The sequence below is a fragment of the Convolutriloba macropyga genome, chromosome 15 (assembly GCF_964194025.1).
Source record: "Convolutriloba macropyga chromosome 15, txConMacr16.3, whole genome shotgun sequence".
NCBI classification, from domain to species: domain Eukaryota; kingdom Metazoa; phylum Xenacoelomorpha; order Acoela; family Convolutidae; genus Convolutriloba; species Convolutriloba macropyga.
This window is the reverse complement of record NC_134482.1, coordinates 40,328,347-40,347,502: the sequence shown is the minus strand read 5'-3', so window position 1 is coordinate 40,347,502 and position 19,156 is coordinate 40,328,347. Positions and strand designations below refer to the sequence as shown.

Below are 19,156 nucleotides of genomic sequence, written 5' to 3'. Positions count from 1 at the left end.
TCTTTATTTTCGAAATCGCAGTTTTCTGCCAATTCCTTTAGTTTACCGTAGAAGTGTTCTACTTTTTCTCCCCGAAGTCGTTTCATAATTAGGAGAACATGACGGTCAAAAGCTATGTTGCGAGGACGGATGATTGCCTCTTCCACGATCTTCCAGAATTCTACGGTAGTAAGGGTATCAATCTTGATAAGCGGGTTTTTGCAGTTGAGAATGCGACGTCCTTCCACCCCAATGCTTAGATAGAGTAGAGACACCCTTTTGCGATCCGCAAGTGGCCACAGTTTGTCGCCACACATTATGCCGACTTCAATTAGACGTTGGCACTTGTTTTGCCAATTCATCTTTTGTTGTGCATTGCGAGCATTCCTCTCCCTCTCCAATTGTGCGGAAGAGCCGACTATAGTTTCCTCGTATATTGGTTCGAGGGGAAGGTCCACCATCTCGGGTTTGGGTCCAAGTAGCGTATCGAGAATGATGTTCTCTTTTGCCAATAGTGCCAATTTATATTGCACTCTCCATTTCTCCCAGCGAAGAAGAGGGTCGGGTGTAGGTTTATCCCAGAAAGCGTCTATTCCGAGAGGTGTACGCTTAGCTGCTGACTGCGCCATGTCGTACTCTGTTTAAATATAGTAGCTACTCGCGATGCGGGTGCGTTTACTTTTGTTTAAATTGCGATTCGCGGAGCGAAATCCTGACTTGAGTATTTTGTGCTTACTCGCGGAGCGGGATTACAAAGAGAAATGTTCAACTAGTATTGAATTGCGAAACTTGAAGAATGAACTGAAGTGCTTATAAGCAAATCTAGTATGCGTGATCAGACATGTCTGATCACGAAGCGGGAAACCAAGAAAGGAAGTATTGAACTGATCATAAGATACGAAGTGAACAAATATTAACTAAATGATGAAGGGCAAATAAATTGAACTAATTTAGGGGCATCATATAAAAATGTACTGCATCAAATAAATAACAAAGGATGATATCCTTGGGTATCACAGGGGGGGGGGGGGGGGGGGAGGGTGGACAGATTTGGAATCACAAATTATTATTTCACTCAATCTATCCCCCTCATACAAAGTTAAGTCCCCCACGCAGACGTGCACTTTTACATAGCAACGTGCTATTTAACTACTCCCACAATTTAACCGGGGCCATAAAAAATACTGGAGGTGGGGGGCTGAATCGATAAAATCAACTTTTGAGCTCCAACGCTAATCTTTCTCTCTGATTGCTTTGCTCATATTATCTACTCTGATTAAAAAAAAAACAGATTCTAATTTTAATGTTGCCATTCAGTAGACAGCATCATCAATAAAAACTTACAAATGAAATATCAAAATTTTTTATCAGCAGTGGATCATTGTTAACCAATTCCAAACTCTGCACTTATAGACTCCTGACAGAGAACTGCATCCAATTAAATATTAGTTTAGTTTACAACTTTAAATGGGTCACTTGTGGCGTATATTTTCATGCCTGTTGTGATTGTTCCACACTGCTGGGGAGCGAGTAGAGATCCGAACAGCGGGTCGCGTCCAAACGCTGAATGTAGTCGGAAGGTCCTGCAACGTTAACATTCAGCAATTAAATTGTGAAAACCCACCTTCTGCTTCATGTCGCCATAACGTTATTACCAGGGTCGAGTTGGCACAATTAAGAATATCGGAATTTACTTACCAAAGTGAATTTTAGTTAGCTCTTAATTGCTCGGATTAGTAACTGAAATCTATCTTGAAATCTTGATAATTGGGAGAGAAGATTTCAAATCGGATTTCGCTGCCGATTATATCGTTGAGGCCTTGAAACAGTTCATACCATATAAGGAAAATGATAATGTTGAGTCGTGTGTATTATTTTCCTTATATGGTATTAACTGTTTCAAGGCCGCAGCGATAAAAGCGGCAGCGAAATCCGATTTGAAATCCTCTCTCCACTTATCAAGATTTCAATACAGATTTCAGTTACTAATCCGAGCAATTAAGAGCTAACTACAATTCACTTTGGTAAATAAATTTCAATATTCTTAAGTGTGCCAACTGGACCCTAAAACTCGACAATAAAAGCGGCAATAGAAGGATGGAAACTTTAGAATTAAGCCGGTTCTAACTAGTAACCACTGGTACCTGAGAGTTCGCAGCGGTTCCTCATCACTCCGAAAAGTTCCAGTCTCCGGGTCCACTCTGGTCACTGAGCACCTGGTACAGGGACGCACCCTGTAGAACTCGACTGTGTCCCCGACTCTAATCTGACTCCAGTCGTCCTCCGCGAAAGGCCTCTGCCTGTCACTCTTCAGAACTGAAAATATACAATAAAAAAATGACGTCAGCAACGAAAGCATTTGGAAAGCGGCGTGAAAATAAGAAAGATGCCTCTGTTCAGCTCTTGTGCGCAGAAATTGCAATAAGATGAAGAAAAAATTAAAACCAAAAGGAGAACTAACCAAAAGGTTAGTTTTTAAAAAAATGAAATTCAAATTTCGGACTATCGAACAGGCTAATAATGAGTGAAGATAACAAAAAAGCAGAACATAGTCGGCAGATTGCCGGAAAACAGCCGCGATAGACGCTTGTGGCGTTACATGAATTGAAACAACTATAGAAATAAAATAGACAGATCGACCACCAGTCCTTTAATACACCACTAGACTTTTTCGGTTAGCTTCGGACTGTCATTTTTATGAGACACAAGCTCTATAAGGGGAAGCCCTAATAGGGCTTTTCAAAATTAGGATCTTTTCCGTTTGTGCCCCCTCAGCTTAGTGGGCGCATATTATTTGCACCCCCCAGATGCACGTGCAATATTTGGGGGGGGGGGGCACAAACGGAAAAAATCCAAAAATTATTATTCGAAATCAAAAACTCAAGACTCAAATATTCAAGAATTAGGGCATATGTTTGGCACTACTTAGATGCACACTATTGACCTTTAATAAGTAAATGTTCATAAAATTTTAAGTTTCTTAAGTGAGCTCAGAAGTCATTTTTTTTGAGTGAGGTAAGTCATTGAAAAAGTCAATTCCAAGAAGTCATGGTAAGGCGAAACAAAACTCTGTTAGACGAAGTAAAGAACATAGCAGGACAAGTCCTGACGTACAATTCAAAGAATTTTCATTGAATAAACAAAAAACTAGACCTGGAATGAACTATGAATGGATTGGGAAAATCATTTAGAAAAAAAAAACCGATACAAAAAATCGAAAAAATAGTAAAAACCAAAGTGAAATTGCCGCATGTGAACAAAAAACCACAAGCGAGAAAGCGAATTTTTGTTCAAACACCGTTTTCTCACTCTAATTTAAATTTGGAGCAAAAAAATTCACGCCGCAAAACCACTCGCTTTTTCGCTCCACTTCCTGTTTCGGCGTGACCAAAAACACTACTCCAATTTGACTTCAAAATCATGAAAATGTGTGAACAGATCTTAAAAAAAGACAGCGCCCCAATACAATTCAAATTCTTTGAATTGTAAAAAATTAGGAGGCTATAATAGCCGCCTAGAATTGAGGACGCGGCTATTAAACAGGGAAAGTTCTACTTTACAACACAAAGACTCGACTATCAAGAAAACACAATCAACCACACCAGATGAACAGCTGTTGATCTTCAGTTAACAAAGCATATAACAGAACACATAAAAAACATAGCTGGCAGATTGCCAGAAAATAGCCAAAATAGCTTCGTAGATCTGCAGTCTCAAAAAACAGTAAAAGAAACACATCAAAAAAACCTCTGAGAGGCGAGATGTTATATTATGATTAGGAATCTGTATAACTTATTGCCGCCTCTAAAAACTGCTCTTAAAATAACCTTCATTTAGAGTGACACACACTCACTTGACCTTATCTCCTTGAATTAATGTTTCAAAAAAATCCATTATAAAGTGAGGGAGTCATTTTTCAGAGCGAAGTAAGTCAAGTGTGACCAAAAATTTAATCACGCGCATGAACAAAAAACTCGCTCCACTGTGAGCGAAAAATGACGTCCCGCACGCAATTCAGATGAAAGTGCATGAACGAATGAACAAAAAGCAGATTGTGACGTCATATGGTCGTAACAAAAATCATGACGACGAAATAAAAAAACATAGCAGGACAAGTCCTGACGTACAATTCAAAGAATTTTCATTGACTAAACAAAAAACTATACCTGGAACGGACTGCAAGTGAATTGGCAAAACCATTTTTAAAAAAAAATCAGATAAACCAAATTAATGAAAAAATGCCGCATATGAACAAAAACCGTTAGCGAAAATGGAAATTTGTTTCAAACAAAAAACTATGTCTAGAACTAACTATGAATGAATTGGGAAGACCATTTAGAAAAAATTCCGATCCAAAAACTCGAAAAAACAGTAAAAATCAACGTGATATTGCCGCATGTGAACAAAAAACCACTATCGAGCATTTTTTTCAAACACTGTTTTCTCACTCTACTTTAGAATTAGAGCAAAAAAATTTCAAATCACTACTCCAATTTGACTTAAAAACCATGAAAAGGTGTAAACAGATCTTAAAAAAATGAGAGCGCCCCAATATAATTCAAATTCTTTGAATTGTAAAAAAACCAAGAGAAGGCCAATAATAGCCACAGCGGCCGATGTGCGGCTATTTATAAACAAACAAAAAAACCCATTTACTTAAGGTGGTACCAATTTCATAAAATTTAGAAAACATCTTAAAGAACAGTTCAATCAATGGGTTTTTAGATACACCAACAACAAAGAAAATCATAGAAGTCAGAAATAAGACATTAATGCAAAAATTTGACAAAACTTGAATTCCGTTAAGTCTTAAACTTAAAACTGAAACCAGATACAAAATTCGCAATTAGAAAACGTATCCAATATTTAGCAAAACGACTGAGGGAAAAACTGACAAAAACAACAAATACAGCCCAGATCAAAAAGTTTACAAATTTACACAAATAGTGTAAAACACAAATAGTGTAAAAACGCAATTGACTATAAACTGAATTTTTTTTTGCAAAATCGCAGTCTGACCTCACTTAAAGCTGATGAGACTTGTCGTTACTGATAATAAGTCTAACGGCAAACAATAACAACAAATGCGGCATCGCTTAAAATCTGACCAACATTTTTGAAAACAAAAAGTAACAGTCATTAAAAAAAATTTAGATCATACCTGAAATTGTGCAGTTAATTCGATGTTCCTAAATTAGGTAGCCAATGTATGCAGCCATTGGTAGCAATGTTAGGCAGCCATTATATGAATACGCGTAATATTTAATTACAGCAGAATGTTTCAAAGTCTAAATGAGCATTGCTATTAAATGAAAACCGCAGTCAAATTCACGTATGATTTGTTATACAGCCGACGCGACAAAAAGACAAACAACAAAAAATCTGTTCAGACAAAAATTTGCTTAGATATCCATTACTATTACTTGCTTAGCAGCTATTTTAGGCGAATTTAAATAGTCGCACTGGTTACTGTTTTCAGCAACCTATGTTAACTATGCAGAAATTGAATGAACGGAAGATAAAATCCATCAAAATCTCTCGGATTACAAATTCTGCGATTGAAAGACTAAATACTGACTAGCTCAGAATCAGCTTTGTGCTCGAGAAAAATTTGTGCATTTCAAAAATATCTTAAGTAATTAATAACAAGTTTCTTCTTTAAGCGCGAAACAGTAAAAGTATTAAATATTTAGCTCCAAAAGTGCTATTTCGTAAAAAATGGAAGCTGGGCAAGAGATTCTTATTTCAGTTCGAAAATTGGTTCAGATTCTACATTTTCTACGTATTCAAACAAGCGATAACAAATCCATTGAAATTTGGCATGAGTTTAACGAAATTTGTCACATGAATTTTCAGCAAAAGCAATCAACAAAAAATTGCCCCGCTATAAAACTGCAGACAAGCAGAAATCATATTTTTTTGGTCTGTTGAAAGCGAAAAAACAAGAGAACAAAAATTTCAGGTCAATTTTTTCAGTAATCATGATTTCAACATCGATAGTCAATCAACCAAAATTGCTCAAAAAGAACTTTAATCTACTAAAACCAATCATAGATCGATACAAACAAAACTTGACAAAATGAAAACAAATCAATAACAATTGTGGCCATTTTTATTTTATAGTAGGAGTGTACAAGTACACAATCGTGCCACAATCGTAATTAAACCACAAACACAAAAAGTACATTGATAGAAACTGAAAACAAAACTAAAAAGACAGCAGAAAATTATTGTCAACACATTGAACATTATTTTGAGGAATAGAAATGTACTAAAAACAAGCAACCCATGTCTCAGTCAAAACAGGCTGTTTCTATTTTACCGGCCTCTTTTGATCAAAAACGTTACAACGCAAAACATCAAACAAAAAAAAAACACTAAGGTAGAAACGTTAAAAAGACTTACTTCACTTTAGACGAAAAAAACACGAAATTTCGCCTCGACTTAAGTGAATTACACGCACATTTTATTCGTTTGAAGACAAGAATCCTCACGTACTACAAAAAGAATGAAAAAAGATTGGATGTATTTTGAACAACAAATACAGCAAGAGATCTTCTGATACACAATCAAAGATATTAAAAAAATACATCTGCCCATTCAAATTAATTTAGGAATTGATTTTCCAAACAAAGAGGAAGTTAAAAAAACCAAACAAAAACAAATACAAGTTACCTCAATCAAAATTTTACAAAATTGTGTCTCTAATGCAGTAAAGAGCTAAATTACAGTATCAAAAAATCTTTGATTCTTGACAGCTAGATAGAGTTTGATTATGTTTGATTCGCATTAACTCAACAACAACTGCATAATCACTTTTTGGAAATTACGCTGGCCAATTTCAATGTCAAGCGCTAAGCGAAAAACAAACAACGAAAGGCGAAACAGAGGAAACAATATTAAAATCAAATGAACTGGATAATTTAAAGATAATTTTTGAAATGAACTTCTAGTCAAATCAAAAACTACTAGCACAGACCAACAAATATGTGAGGAGGTAACAATGACTTTCATTGGATATACAACGCTAAAAAGAAACTGAGCGGGTGGGGTTGAGCGAGCGGGGTTATTGGTGGAATGAGGCGTAGTGGGGGTGAAGTGGTGGCAGAGGGAGTTACGTGTGGGACGGTGTCAACACTAAGAGCAGCCCTTCATACCATGAAATTATGTCTATTAACAGTTTCGGCGAATCTGTAAGGCTATAAGAGAACTTAATACCCGCCAGGCTTTACCATTTTATCCCTTATCTAAGGGAAAAAAGTCATTGGTCGGAAAAAGTGATCAAATGAAAAATATGAAATTGCATTAACGAGGACCAGCTAGTGCAACAAGGACTAATATAATTGCTATAAAATTCGTTTGAGAACAAATGAAAAAGTGTTATGTTTCGGTGGAGAATTTGTAGTTGGGGAGTGGTAGGTAGGAGAGGGTTGAAGATTGAATACAGATGAAGTATTGTTACGGGGGAAAATGTCTGAAAATGACCTTTCACCATATGACCTTTTTACCCCATATATAATAGTTAAAAAAGCTAGTTCAAAATCTATAGTCCATGTCCAAAACCGAGTCAAAATTCGAACACAAAAAAACTGTAAAAAACCATTGCTCCTCTTAAGGTTGTAAAAACAACGATAAGATCAAAAATAGCCTCGCTATAGCTTCAAAGGTAACACACATCTCTATTAGATTCAACTTTATTTTCAAAAATGTCAAACATACAGAAGAAGACAAATACAAAAGACCGGTTTGGGGGAAAAACTTTCAAAACTAAACCATCCAGAATCCAACACATTTCCAACATTTCATTACATTTTATAACAATTTTTCAGCCAATGTCATCACAGACACCAGGCTATAAAAACAGACCAATTTCGTTCGAGAGAAATTAAAAAGAAAACCAACCAGAGACAAAAACAATTCTAAAATTTCATTACCTTTCAAAAATTTTTATGCCAATGCCGTTTACGCCAATATCACGCATTTGTGAAATACTTCAAGCAAAGCACATAGCCGACAACCGACCAACATTCGGCGAATGATCTCAACAACTAGTGTAGGGTTGTTTTGTTATTAGAAAGTTTAAAGTTTGTTAAAGTTCGTTACCTTCCGGGGCAATACGAGGCAAGCCGAAATCAGGAAATAAAGGGGGGTGGGGCGAGGATTCAAACCTCTCAAACATCCTTCACTGCTTACATCGGGAATCCATCGCTCCTCAACAGTTTTTGTGAATTGTCGCCGGCAAGACAACAATTTATACTTGTTCTTTTCAGATCTTTCTAATGGTACATGATTATTTGTAACGGTGAGCTCAACCTATTACTAGACTATACACTACATTTCATTGTTGTTTTATGCTGTCTCTCTAATATAGATACGGTTACCCCCCCCCCCCCCTCCCCCCTCCCCCGTCATCGTAAACCAAAGACGCATACTTACAAAAATTATGAATTAAAAAATTGTCTGAGAGCGGATTTTGAGCTCACGAATATTAAACCTAATAATCGGTTTTGAGTTTTCTGAGAATTCTTTGGATAATCTTGGCAACGATTGCACGTACGGAAAAGATCCAAAATAAAGCATTGCCGAAAACTCAACAACGAGTTCTATGAGAACTATTCTCGAAGCCAGTCGCAAATCTGAAGACGTTTTGTGGAGTTTCCCATTATAGCCCCCCCCCCCCAAATGTCATTGCCATAATTTACCATAACGGGGGGATGGGGTTATTATGGGGTCGTCGATGTTTTATCTACGTACTTACTTATGTTAGGTTTGAATGACTGGACGCTGAGTGAAGGTCGATTCTGTGAAGTTATTCTTTCATTCAAATCATCATAAGACACATCAGATACAAAGAGAAGAGGAGCTGCATCACTGAACAGAATCTGCATATCCGACGGTGCGTACTTGCCGAATTTAGGATCTGCAAAATATAAGTTCGAAGTTTCTGCATACTCTCAAATTCAAGAACGGGCAACTGCAAAATTTCAAAAAAAAGTACAGCCGGTAATCACAGGATTATTATGGTAGTTTATTTGCCAGAAAACGAACAAACAATAAACAGGCGCGCAGAGATTCTGCTAATCTTGTAAAACGCACGATGAGCAATTACAGAAATATGTGCCCTGAAGTGTGTCATAATATACCACAACTAATTATTGACGACTAATTATTGAGGGCGGGTGAGAACCGGGGTGCATCAACAGTAAGGCTTACCAAATGGAAGATATTATTGTGTTAAATTAGCGACAAATATATAATAACACATGAAAATTCTCAATACCCGTGATAATGTATTCCAGCTGACGGGCTGGTGTCCGTGACGTGTAGTTGATTCCTCGTTCATTTGAATGGCCCCAACTGCTAACGGTATTTGCAAAAAATGACAACGTCAATACTACCTAACCAGGAGACATTTCGGAACGTATCCGTTGATCAAAAAAGGTCTCGCTGGTTCAGTTTTCTCATTTTTTCTAATACCTTCAACTGTTTGATTTTACAGTTATAAATGTCTAAATGTTCTGATATCTTATGCACTATAAAATAATTTATCAGAACTATCATTACTATTGTTATTATTACCTTCCTCTTGTGGTTTTCTAGGCCTTAAAATTTTTCCATTGAGGTCAACTCCACAGGCCAGGTGAATGTCGTCCTTTTCCAGGAATGAAGAGAACCATTTGTTCACGTTGTCATCACAGCACAGAAATGCGTCACCGGTGGATCGCCACACGTCAACTGTCACAGAAGCACTAAAAAAACATTAAACGAAGCCTTTTTAAAAAATGAGGGGAATTAAGTCGATAAGTCGCCAGGAAGGGACTTAGCTAAAGTCCTTATCCAGTACAGGCGGCAAAGGGAAAATCAATGCGAAAAATTTCAACAAATAAATACTTAAATATAGCCTAATTGTTGTGATAAACTTATTAAATAGCATTTCCTTATTATATTGGTCAAATATCACCGGCAATTCCCACAGAACAAAACAGAAAGAAGGGTATTGATTACCCGGCTCGGGTTGAAAAAATTTTATCTATCTCAAAATAACCGGTTAGGGTTGAATTTCAATAAGTAAACGATAAACCAGTCAAACAGCAGACATCCGAAGCGAACAATGAATTCGGAAGTTAACTATCGTGGGCACAACAAAGTCCTTGTGTATTATGTGGTGAAGTAGCACAACAAACTGAACTTCTGAACTGTTTCCTGTGCAAAACCCCAGTTCACAAGTTGTGTTGGACTAAAAGAAGCAAACATACCCGGCAGATTGCCGGAAAATAGCCGCCGTTGATTCCAATAAGCATGATTGGGATTGAACGAATAGAATATATTGAAAAAAAAAGATTTTTGAACAAAAATATTTTTTAAGTCCAATTTATTTTGATGGCATTTCGTAGTTGAACATACTTCTGTTTCTTAGAGAGAGAGAGAGAGGCTACAGGGGCTACTATCAACACCAATAAGCATTAGAGGTGGCAACTAAGACTTATAGGAACGACGTTCAAATAGCGGGCATCTAAAATTGGGCTTTATGGGTTTATCCCGTTTCTATTTCTGACTTCAATTTTTTATACCGACTCTGTTCATTTTGAATTGCTTTGCTTAGCAACTGATGTTCAAATTCACTTTTAGCAGAATGAGAGAAGAGAGAAACTAGCCTAGAGAAGTCAAAAAGATTTCACGCAAAATTTCGAAAAAGCGGCAAAATGGTAAAGCGAAAAAAAGTTTGACGAAGTAAAAAAAATACGAGCGCAATAATAGCCGGCTGAGAAGATGAGGGCGGCTATTAATCAAGGGAAATATTTTGTGGTCTTGCAATAACTGCAATTCTTCATCACTAGCAGATTTGCTTTCGAACTATCAGAATTAAAGCTGAAAGTAGCCACACTTGTAAAATTCCTGAATTGAGATGGACATCATTTACAATCAAGAAAACAATTCAAACCGAAATACAGCTCGTTATTTCAGAAACAGAAAGATATGCCAACGTACGGAAACAAAGCAGACGGCACTTATCAAAAGCCGTTGTTTAACATCGGCTCAGGAACATCCAGCCCTCGTCGAACAGCTAACGCTTTTGACAGGGAGCAAATTGATAGTAACAATAGCGCAAAGAGATCGAAACCAAATGATTGGGAAGGCCCAAAAGAAAATGATAATTATGAATTCGATATTAGGAAAATTTAATGTGGTTTAATTATCTAAGGTGGCTGTTAAAAATCGGCAAATGACGACCTTTAACGTCTACAGAAAAAAAGTTCCAACATCGTTTACTTTTCTTCCCCATAGAACAACTAATTGAAATATATCAAATTCCTGGTAATCATAAGCTATGTATTTACAACCCGCTGAAGTTAACTCTGAAGTCTTAAAACAAATTACATTCGTCCACATCTTTTAACTTTTGATAAAGTTCAGAGTGTAGATTCCATACTAAATACACAACAAGATTTCTTTTTGTTCCGAAAAATACCCGCAAACTAGCTCAAAAACGAGCCCAATCGCTAGCTCATATTTTTGTAGACAATATTTTGCGATATGATTCCACTTCAGAGAATATTTGTTTTTACCTTCATTTGAATTTCAGAATCTGCCTTCTGTACCCTATTAGGCGATGCGATCATCTCTTCCATGCCCTGGGGTTAAATCTGGATGCCAATCGTTATATGGCGTGAGGGATCCCTTTTTGTTTTTCTACTATGGATCAAACTTGTAAAAACTTTCAAATTTTTGACATTTTTCTTAACGTATATGAAAAGCGAGCCTGAATTTTAATACATTTCAAACGTCTGCCAGATTTTGTGTTAAAATCTATGCTCCTATGTTGAATTTATTTCAATTTTTTTTCATTAACAGTTTTTTTATTGATTACATCAAGACTGACGCGTTGTAACTTGTGTGTCAATAAAAGAAAGCTAAATGTGGTTGATTGGTATCCTATCTTACCTTGCTGTTAGCAATGCAGGAGAAATCATTTAATTTTAAAAACTCGTTCGTTTACCAAGTTTCCGTACAATTTTGAGCAGATATGTCAACATTATTTAATTAGGGAAATTAAATTGTGAATTTTTCCCACTGAATCCCCTCCCAACCCCAGCCATATTGGGTCAATATTATTTGAAACTGAGACCCGAAAGCACGTTCTAGACTACCACATAATTATTTACTACTATGAAATGGCACGTGCCCCACAACTTGGGTCGCATAAAGTACTAGGTGGTGAAATAAGGGAAAAAGTCCTGAATTGTAGTTTTCAACTAACTTAAGTGATGACGGAAAAGTGACGGTGATCTCTTCCATGCCAGGTGCAGACACAATCACAGCCGAGAAGTCTTCCGTTGGTCTCACTTTCACCAGCATCATTTTGGGAACACTTCTTGGACTGATGAACTCAAATTCGTCCTGTTTGTTGTAGCGCCCGAGCACAAAGCACCTGAAAAAAATTAAGGGATCTAATCTCCTTCGCCCCCACCCCACCAGTGTTTTTTTATGAACCCCAGTTACAAATTATATGTTGTTATATAGAACGTTACTATGTAAGAAAATAGCACTGCAAGTGCGCCTGGGGATCATAAAAGGTTCACTAAGCTGGAGGGGGGGGGGGGGGGGGAACACAATAGATCCATGTCGCTATGCGCATGACTTGGATTTTAGCCACAACGTTGACCACAATTTGTGATCATTAAGAGGTAGAAAGACAAAACAAGCAATAAGGAAAAAAATGAAAAAAAAGATGCACATATTTCCACCCGGTAAACTGGGAAATCTTAATGTAACCGGAACCTTTTGCCTTTCCCGTGTACAAATTTGTTTCCATTAGCATGCATGATCTAATTATTAGCATGAAGTTATTCTAGCCTCATTCTAGGCGTGACTACCCATTATAAAGGTGTAAAACTAGCAATTACAGGCAGTTTTTTGAACTTTTTTTCAAATTTGGTGCTTTATATTATAATAGGCCCTAGGTTACAAAATTGCTGGTTCTATCATTCACAGCACCAATAACTTTCATTGTATCAGTTTAATAAAAAAATTCGGGAAATGGACTCAGATGGCATCAATTCGAGTCACGGGTAATCAAAATTAACCGGGAGGCGGGTCAGTGCTGTGAGGTTCCATTTTACTTCACCTGTCTCGAAGTTTTCCACACTTGAGGCCCAAAGGGGTGACTTCAACAGGCGGACTGGTCCCTTTACCAATACCATCTTCTGGACTCCCACCCACTGGAAACCCAGGAACTCCTTTGATTGGATAGAGAGCAATGCTCTTGACTGTTCCGACATAAAACCAAGTCTTGCGGCTTTTATTCAACGCTAAAAGCAACCGACGTCAAAACACCAAAGAACTGACGCCATTCTAGAAATTAATGGATCTTTTCGCTTTCGGAGTATTTCGTAGGGGGGGGGGTCCAAATAATATGCACTAACTAAGCTCTGTGTGTGTGTGTGTGTGTGTGTGTGTGTGCCGGGGGCATCACAAATAGAAAAGATGCCGTTCAGGAAACAAGGTGAGCACGAAGTGTCATTAGTGATCAACTCCTGATGCGATAGCAGTTGTTTTTACCGATGAAATAAAACTTCGGTACTTGATTAATACAAGAAAAAACTCAAAGTGTCGTAACACTGCTGCTTTAATTAGAGAACAAAATTACGCCATTCTTTTAGTGTCTACGTTATAATACAGGTGGCAAAAAAATCCGCCCAATATTATCACAAGGTTACCCCCCCCCCCCAAAAAAACTCAACAGACTCGACTCCACTTCGGAGTGTGATAAAAATATCGATAAAATAACAACCATGAGATAATTAATCATTATTTTTCGCAGAACAAAAGCATGAGACGCACTTTAACACTAGTGACCTCGACTCTCAGCATAAATTTTGCACATTGTTTAATTTTGCTGAATTCTACGCCAAAATTTTGGCGGTACCTTCTTCGAAGGCATCGCGGGCTTTTTTGCACTCAAAAGTTCAAATTTTTCATGTCTTAACATAGTTTTTGACAATTATTCTTTCCGAAACTGACACTATAGAACAAGTAGCAATATCAGTTGTCAAATGGGGCACTAGAGTAAGTACAGTATCTAGTGCTCTTAGCAGTAGGAGGATGCTAAGATTGGTTTCTATGCTTAAATGTGATAATAGTTTTTTTTTAACTAGAACTATCTGATGGCAAAAGTATGTTTTCACAAATTCGCTGTCTTTTTAGTTTTTGTCTAATAAGTTTATCATTTTAAAAATAATGTAGGGCACGCTGGAAAGCAGGTCTGACGACCTCGTTGCGTGTCCTTTCCTGGCCTTATTTTCAATCATTGTCCTATAATTAATTGACGTTTATGATGTTAAATTGTTGATACTTTGGTTTAATGATTAATTCCGTTGTCTTAAATGATGTTTGATTGATGTTCAAAATGAATTTATATAAATTTTGTCATATTAATTGGGCGAGGATAAATTTATTCTATCTCTCTCTAATTACAGCAAGGGGTTAACATTTCGCTCCAATAAGCAGACGGCGAAATTCTTCAAACAGCCAAGCAGAAAAATAAGCACTTAAAACAATAAGTTAGCCAGAGTATAAGTAACAAAATCGCCGCTACAAAAGAAAACACCTCAAAAATTTAGTGTATGCATTTTAACGCATCGCATGGTTAACGGGTTGAAACGTGGCCGAAGACGAAGTGCAACTATTGAATATAAACGCACTAACGTCGGACGAATTGCTCTCGATCGACGTGCGGGGCAATTTAATTTAGAGGCAATGTAGCTTAGATAATTTTCATGGGTACAGAAAACATCACCCCAAAGAAATTTGAACCTGCGACTTCCAGAATGACAGTCTGATACCTTAACTACAAAGCTTTGCAGGCTTCCTTACTTCGTTTTGAATCGCCTTTTTGTTAGAAAAATTATATTTCAGAATGAAAGCAATTGAGATCACGAAAATAATCAACAAGAAAAAGTCACTTGAGAGTGGAGACTGTTCTAGAACACAAGCGGAAAACGGCGTTTCTTTACACGAAAAAGACACACATGTTTACAATAATTGTTCCAAAATTAATTCGAGAGCAATTAAAAAGATTTTCAAAAAGCAGTTGTCCAATTTACAGTTGCATATGATAAAAGTCAGAAATCAATTGTCCAATAGAACCACGTACAGTCATATCATATCGGCAAGATTTCTTGATTTAGTTTCTCGAAAACAATGTGTGTGATAAAGATCTGTGCAAGTTTAGAAAATGACTTTTGCCCCCTTGGACTAAAAAAAACAGAGACAAACTCCAAAAAACAATAAAACAGCAAACATCAATAAAACTTTACATAAATCTCCCAAAACTACAGACACAATCAAACCAGCTTAAAAATCAGGCTGGAAGAAGCCTCACTACGCATAGAAGACAATCCGCCAAAAAACGTGAAAAAAGGCTTAAAAGCTGGAAAATTTATCAAAAATTACTAATTTATCAAAAATTACTAAGTTGCTAATACTCTAAAAGTTATTACACTCAAAACCACTTGTGTGGTATTAAATATACGCAACAATCATCTTCGAGCATTATTTAAGTTTTAGTGGCCTCAAAATATCACAAAACTTGAAACACTGCAAAAAATTTCAAAAAATTTGAAAATTGCAAGTCCCGCGAAGTTTTTTGATCTGTTTGTGGTTTGTGTTACCAATGCATAAAGCGAAGCAGTCAGCCCAAAAAAAACTACTATTGGAACAAACACACGATCAACTGCGACTTAAACTGTGTTGAAAACTGCACAGCTGGTCTTATAAATTTGAAAAACTTACCTGTAGACCTTGCATGTGAGCCTTCCCAGGAGTCAGCGTAAAGAACACTTGAGCTAAAGCCAATTTAGGGCCTGGTATGAAATTTAGCGCCCACTGAGCGTTGAGTGTTCATCCAGTTTCGAAACCTAAGTCATCGGAAAAAAGTGCGAACACAGCTCAAAAACACAGCAAAGTTCTAAAAAACAATCGAAAGAAACGTAATTAAATAATTGAAAATATCAAACCTGGCCAGCGGAACAGTTAAACATTAAAAAGCCAAAAAGACAGAAAAACAATGACAAATCAAGAGATAATTGAAAAGTAAACCATTTAAGATATAGACGCTTTTTGGTGTTAACGTATGAAACAAAGGAGAACCGAAAAAAGGCTACTGAGAAAAAAAGGCTAAGCTAATGAGAGGCAGGTAGTGTAGGATATTAAGTCGAAAATAACAAGAACCATTGATGAAAACTTAGATAAAAAATTATTATTAACATTAAAAAAACAGGAGAACTGCTTCTTTCAGGGATCAAAACCTGGCCCTTGAATCTTGAATTCAGATCCTCCAACCAATTTCAGCGCACTTAGTACATAGAAGTTAATATTATTATTATCATTATTATTATTGGTTTAAGCACCATTTAAAATCTCAACAGTGCAGGAAAATTTAAAAAGATGAGTTTTGAGTTTTCGCCTGAACAAAATTTCAGATGGTATAGGTTTCAAATCAAATGAGAGTTTATTCCACTCAACAGCGACAGCATGCGAGAACGAACGTCTTCCAAAGTTAGAACAAAATTTGGGAACTAATTTGTAAAAAAAATATTGAGACCTTGAAACCATCGTGTTTCGTTTCATTAGTTCCGATAAAAATAGTGGGAGTTTGCCAGGCTGATGTACAAAGCGATGCACATACAATAGGATTTTGAACACAATTCGTTGCCTCATTGTCAACCAGTGTAGCTGCTTCAGGTACGACGAGGTTGGTGTTGAAGGTGACAATCAAAAAATCAAACGCGGCAGAGTTCATTATTCGCTGAAGTTTTGCTAACAAAAAGTTTCCGAAAACTGCAAAGAGCTCTGAATAAGTCCTAATTAAACGAATAATCTAAATCCTTTTACCTAAATAAATAACTATAAGACAAACAAATCAGTCGAACAAATGCGGACAATTCTCGCGCCACATGTTGACTGAGAAAATAAACTAATGTAACCAAAACTCAAACAAATGCGAAGAATCCTTGCGCCAAAAGTTTGATCTCATGCACGAGGCAAGCACAGTATTAAACAATAAAACTAATTGAAACTAGCAAAAACAGTCCGAATGTTCTTATTGCTTGTCTTCAGAAACAACATTCTTAAGCAATTCTGTGCTGCTGTAATCTAACCATTAACCAACTTACCAATATACTACACGATTTCATATGTCACTAACCGTAGAAGAACTCAAAAAGAGATAAAAACTGGTCAGAAATGAAAAATTGGAAAATATAAAAGTTGTTTAGTTGGCATTACCAATACGTATAACTAGAACAGCGTCAGTTAAAGCAGCATTTAAGCAAAAATAAAATTGAAAACTTTGCGGAAAATTTGCTGTTATTAAAGCTTAAGAAAAGACGTTTTCACATTAAGTTTAGCGCCAGTAACTTTGTCACACTCAGCGCTTCAAAAATTACAAAACCAGCAAAGGATCGCTACTGAATACGTGTTTTCCCTAAAGGCGTCACCTGTTCATCCCGTTTTGAAAGGAAAGTAATCACAAAAAGGTTGATCACATCTTAAAAAAGTGAGCGCACTAGCACAATCCAAATTCTTTGGGTTTTAATAAAAATTGTAAAATAGCAAAACTCATCGCCGAGTCGTAAGAAGCATCCTATTACTACTGAAACAGATATAAGATCCACTTTAGCTTGATTAATGAAATGGAATTGATCAAAAAATAGGGGGAGAGTCTTAAAACTTATAATGAACTTTGAAGCATGGATTTGCAACAACACCGGTCAGTTATGAATTTCCACTCTAAATTTTTAACATGAATTTAAGAGATTTTCATTTTTGAACCCCTGTATTTAAATTATATTTGTTTCCCAACTGTTACAAAATTACGCCATTGCAAAGACAATCATTATACGTTAACATGACACGTGCCCTTCAGCGTTGTAAATAATAAGCACACAAAAGGCTGGAGGAAAAAATAGATACACTCCCAACATCGATGTCCAGCTGCTTGTCACTCAAAAAAGCATATTTCACACAAATCAACAGCTTAGCTTTCAATTTTTATACCAAAACGAACAGATAAAATGAATTATCAACAATGTATTTAAATGCAAAAATGCAGTACAACTAGCTCATTAGTGGTTCAGTACGGTACTTAGCTGACAAAAATAAACGATAATTAACACGCGGAAACAATTGAAACGAAAATCGAATAACATCGGACAAGTGGCTCTCGAACGACAGGCGGTTATTCAAATCACTTAAAAATGTCAAGCGTGAAAAATTCACTCGAGTAGTGAAATCAAAAGAATGATCTGGAAAAAACGGCCAACCAAAGACGAACACTTTTGCAGTAAATGGTTCAGCCTACCTTTGAGAGCAATTGTGCTTTTCGCATTTCGTACTAAAGCACAAAAGCTTATTTTCCTGAGCTAAATTTAAATTTACTCGTCAAAAACTAAAATATTAATGTCGACTTACCCTTGCTTTTTAGGCACCTGTGGCAAAAAATCCAAAATATAATACTGGCTTAAAATATTCACTTACCGTATATTGTCAGTCCGACAATTCCCAGCCCAACTCCAGCAGCACCCACAGCCAACGCAATTGAACACTTGGACAAATTCAGATTCATAGCAGCGTGATCAAACTAGTTATATTTATGCATAAATACGCTGAGGGTTTAATAGAAGATTGCATTATGTAACTTGATTTTCACTTTCGATCATGTCTTATCTTAAACAAAGAACTCCACTTATGTTTCGCTCTCAAAACAAAGTTGCAATCGTTTGAAACAGTAAAACTACTCCAATTGTTGTACTGAATTAGATATAATGTAACAAAGCCTTAATTGCAATTTTTTTAAATTAAAATCCAAGAGAAATCGATACACAAGGTCAATGATGTACAAAAAAAAACTGATGATCAAAGGAGCATGAATATAGCATTGATATCGCGTAAGATCGCCAGTTCAAAGAAAAATTAGTTTAAATGGACAAATTTCTGAGGAAGAAGAATCAAAATATTCCGTTAAACAGAAAGTTGCGACCAATTATGGTTTAAATTATCCAAGTTAAAAACGATCAGCCAAACATGAATTAACATTATAACCTTTCAATTGACACTACGCGATTTGAATATTGATTATTTTTATAATTATCATATGCTTAGCCTTTGTTTATCGTTG

The 19,156-nt window shown here is 36.4% G+C and overlaps 1 protein-coding gene across 1 annotated transcript; it reads right to left on the bottom strand.

Moving 5' to 3' along the window:
* Positions 1-1,266: 1,266 nt before the first annotated feature.
* On the bottom strand, positions 1,267-18,710 carry LOC142354057 (mitochondrial amidoxime-reducing component 1-like). The gene is made up of 7 exons (XM_075406327.1): positions 18,517-18,710; positions 13,106-13,289; positions 12,239-12,409; positions 9,559-9,728; positions 8,738-8,899; positions 2,124-2,295; positions 1,267-1,562 (listed from the first exon to the last, which is right to left on the bottom strand). The coding sequence occupies exons 1-7, from the start codon at positions 18,602-18,604 to the stop codon at positions 1,430-1,432; spliced, it is 1,080 nt and encodes a 359-aa protein (XP_075262442.1). The 5' UTR covers positions 18,605-18,710; the 3' UTR covers positions 1,267-1,429.
* Positions 18,711-19,156: the final 446 nt, after the last annotated feature.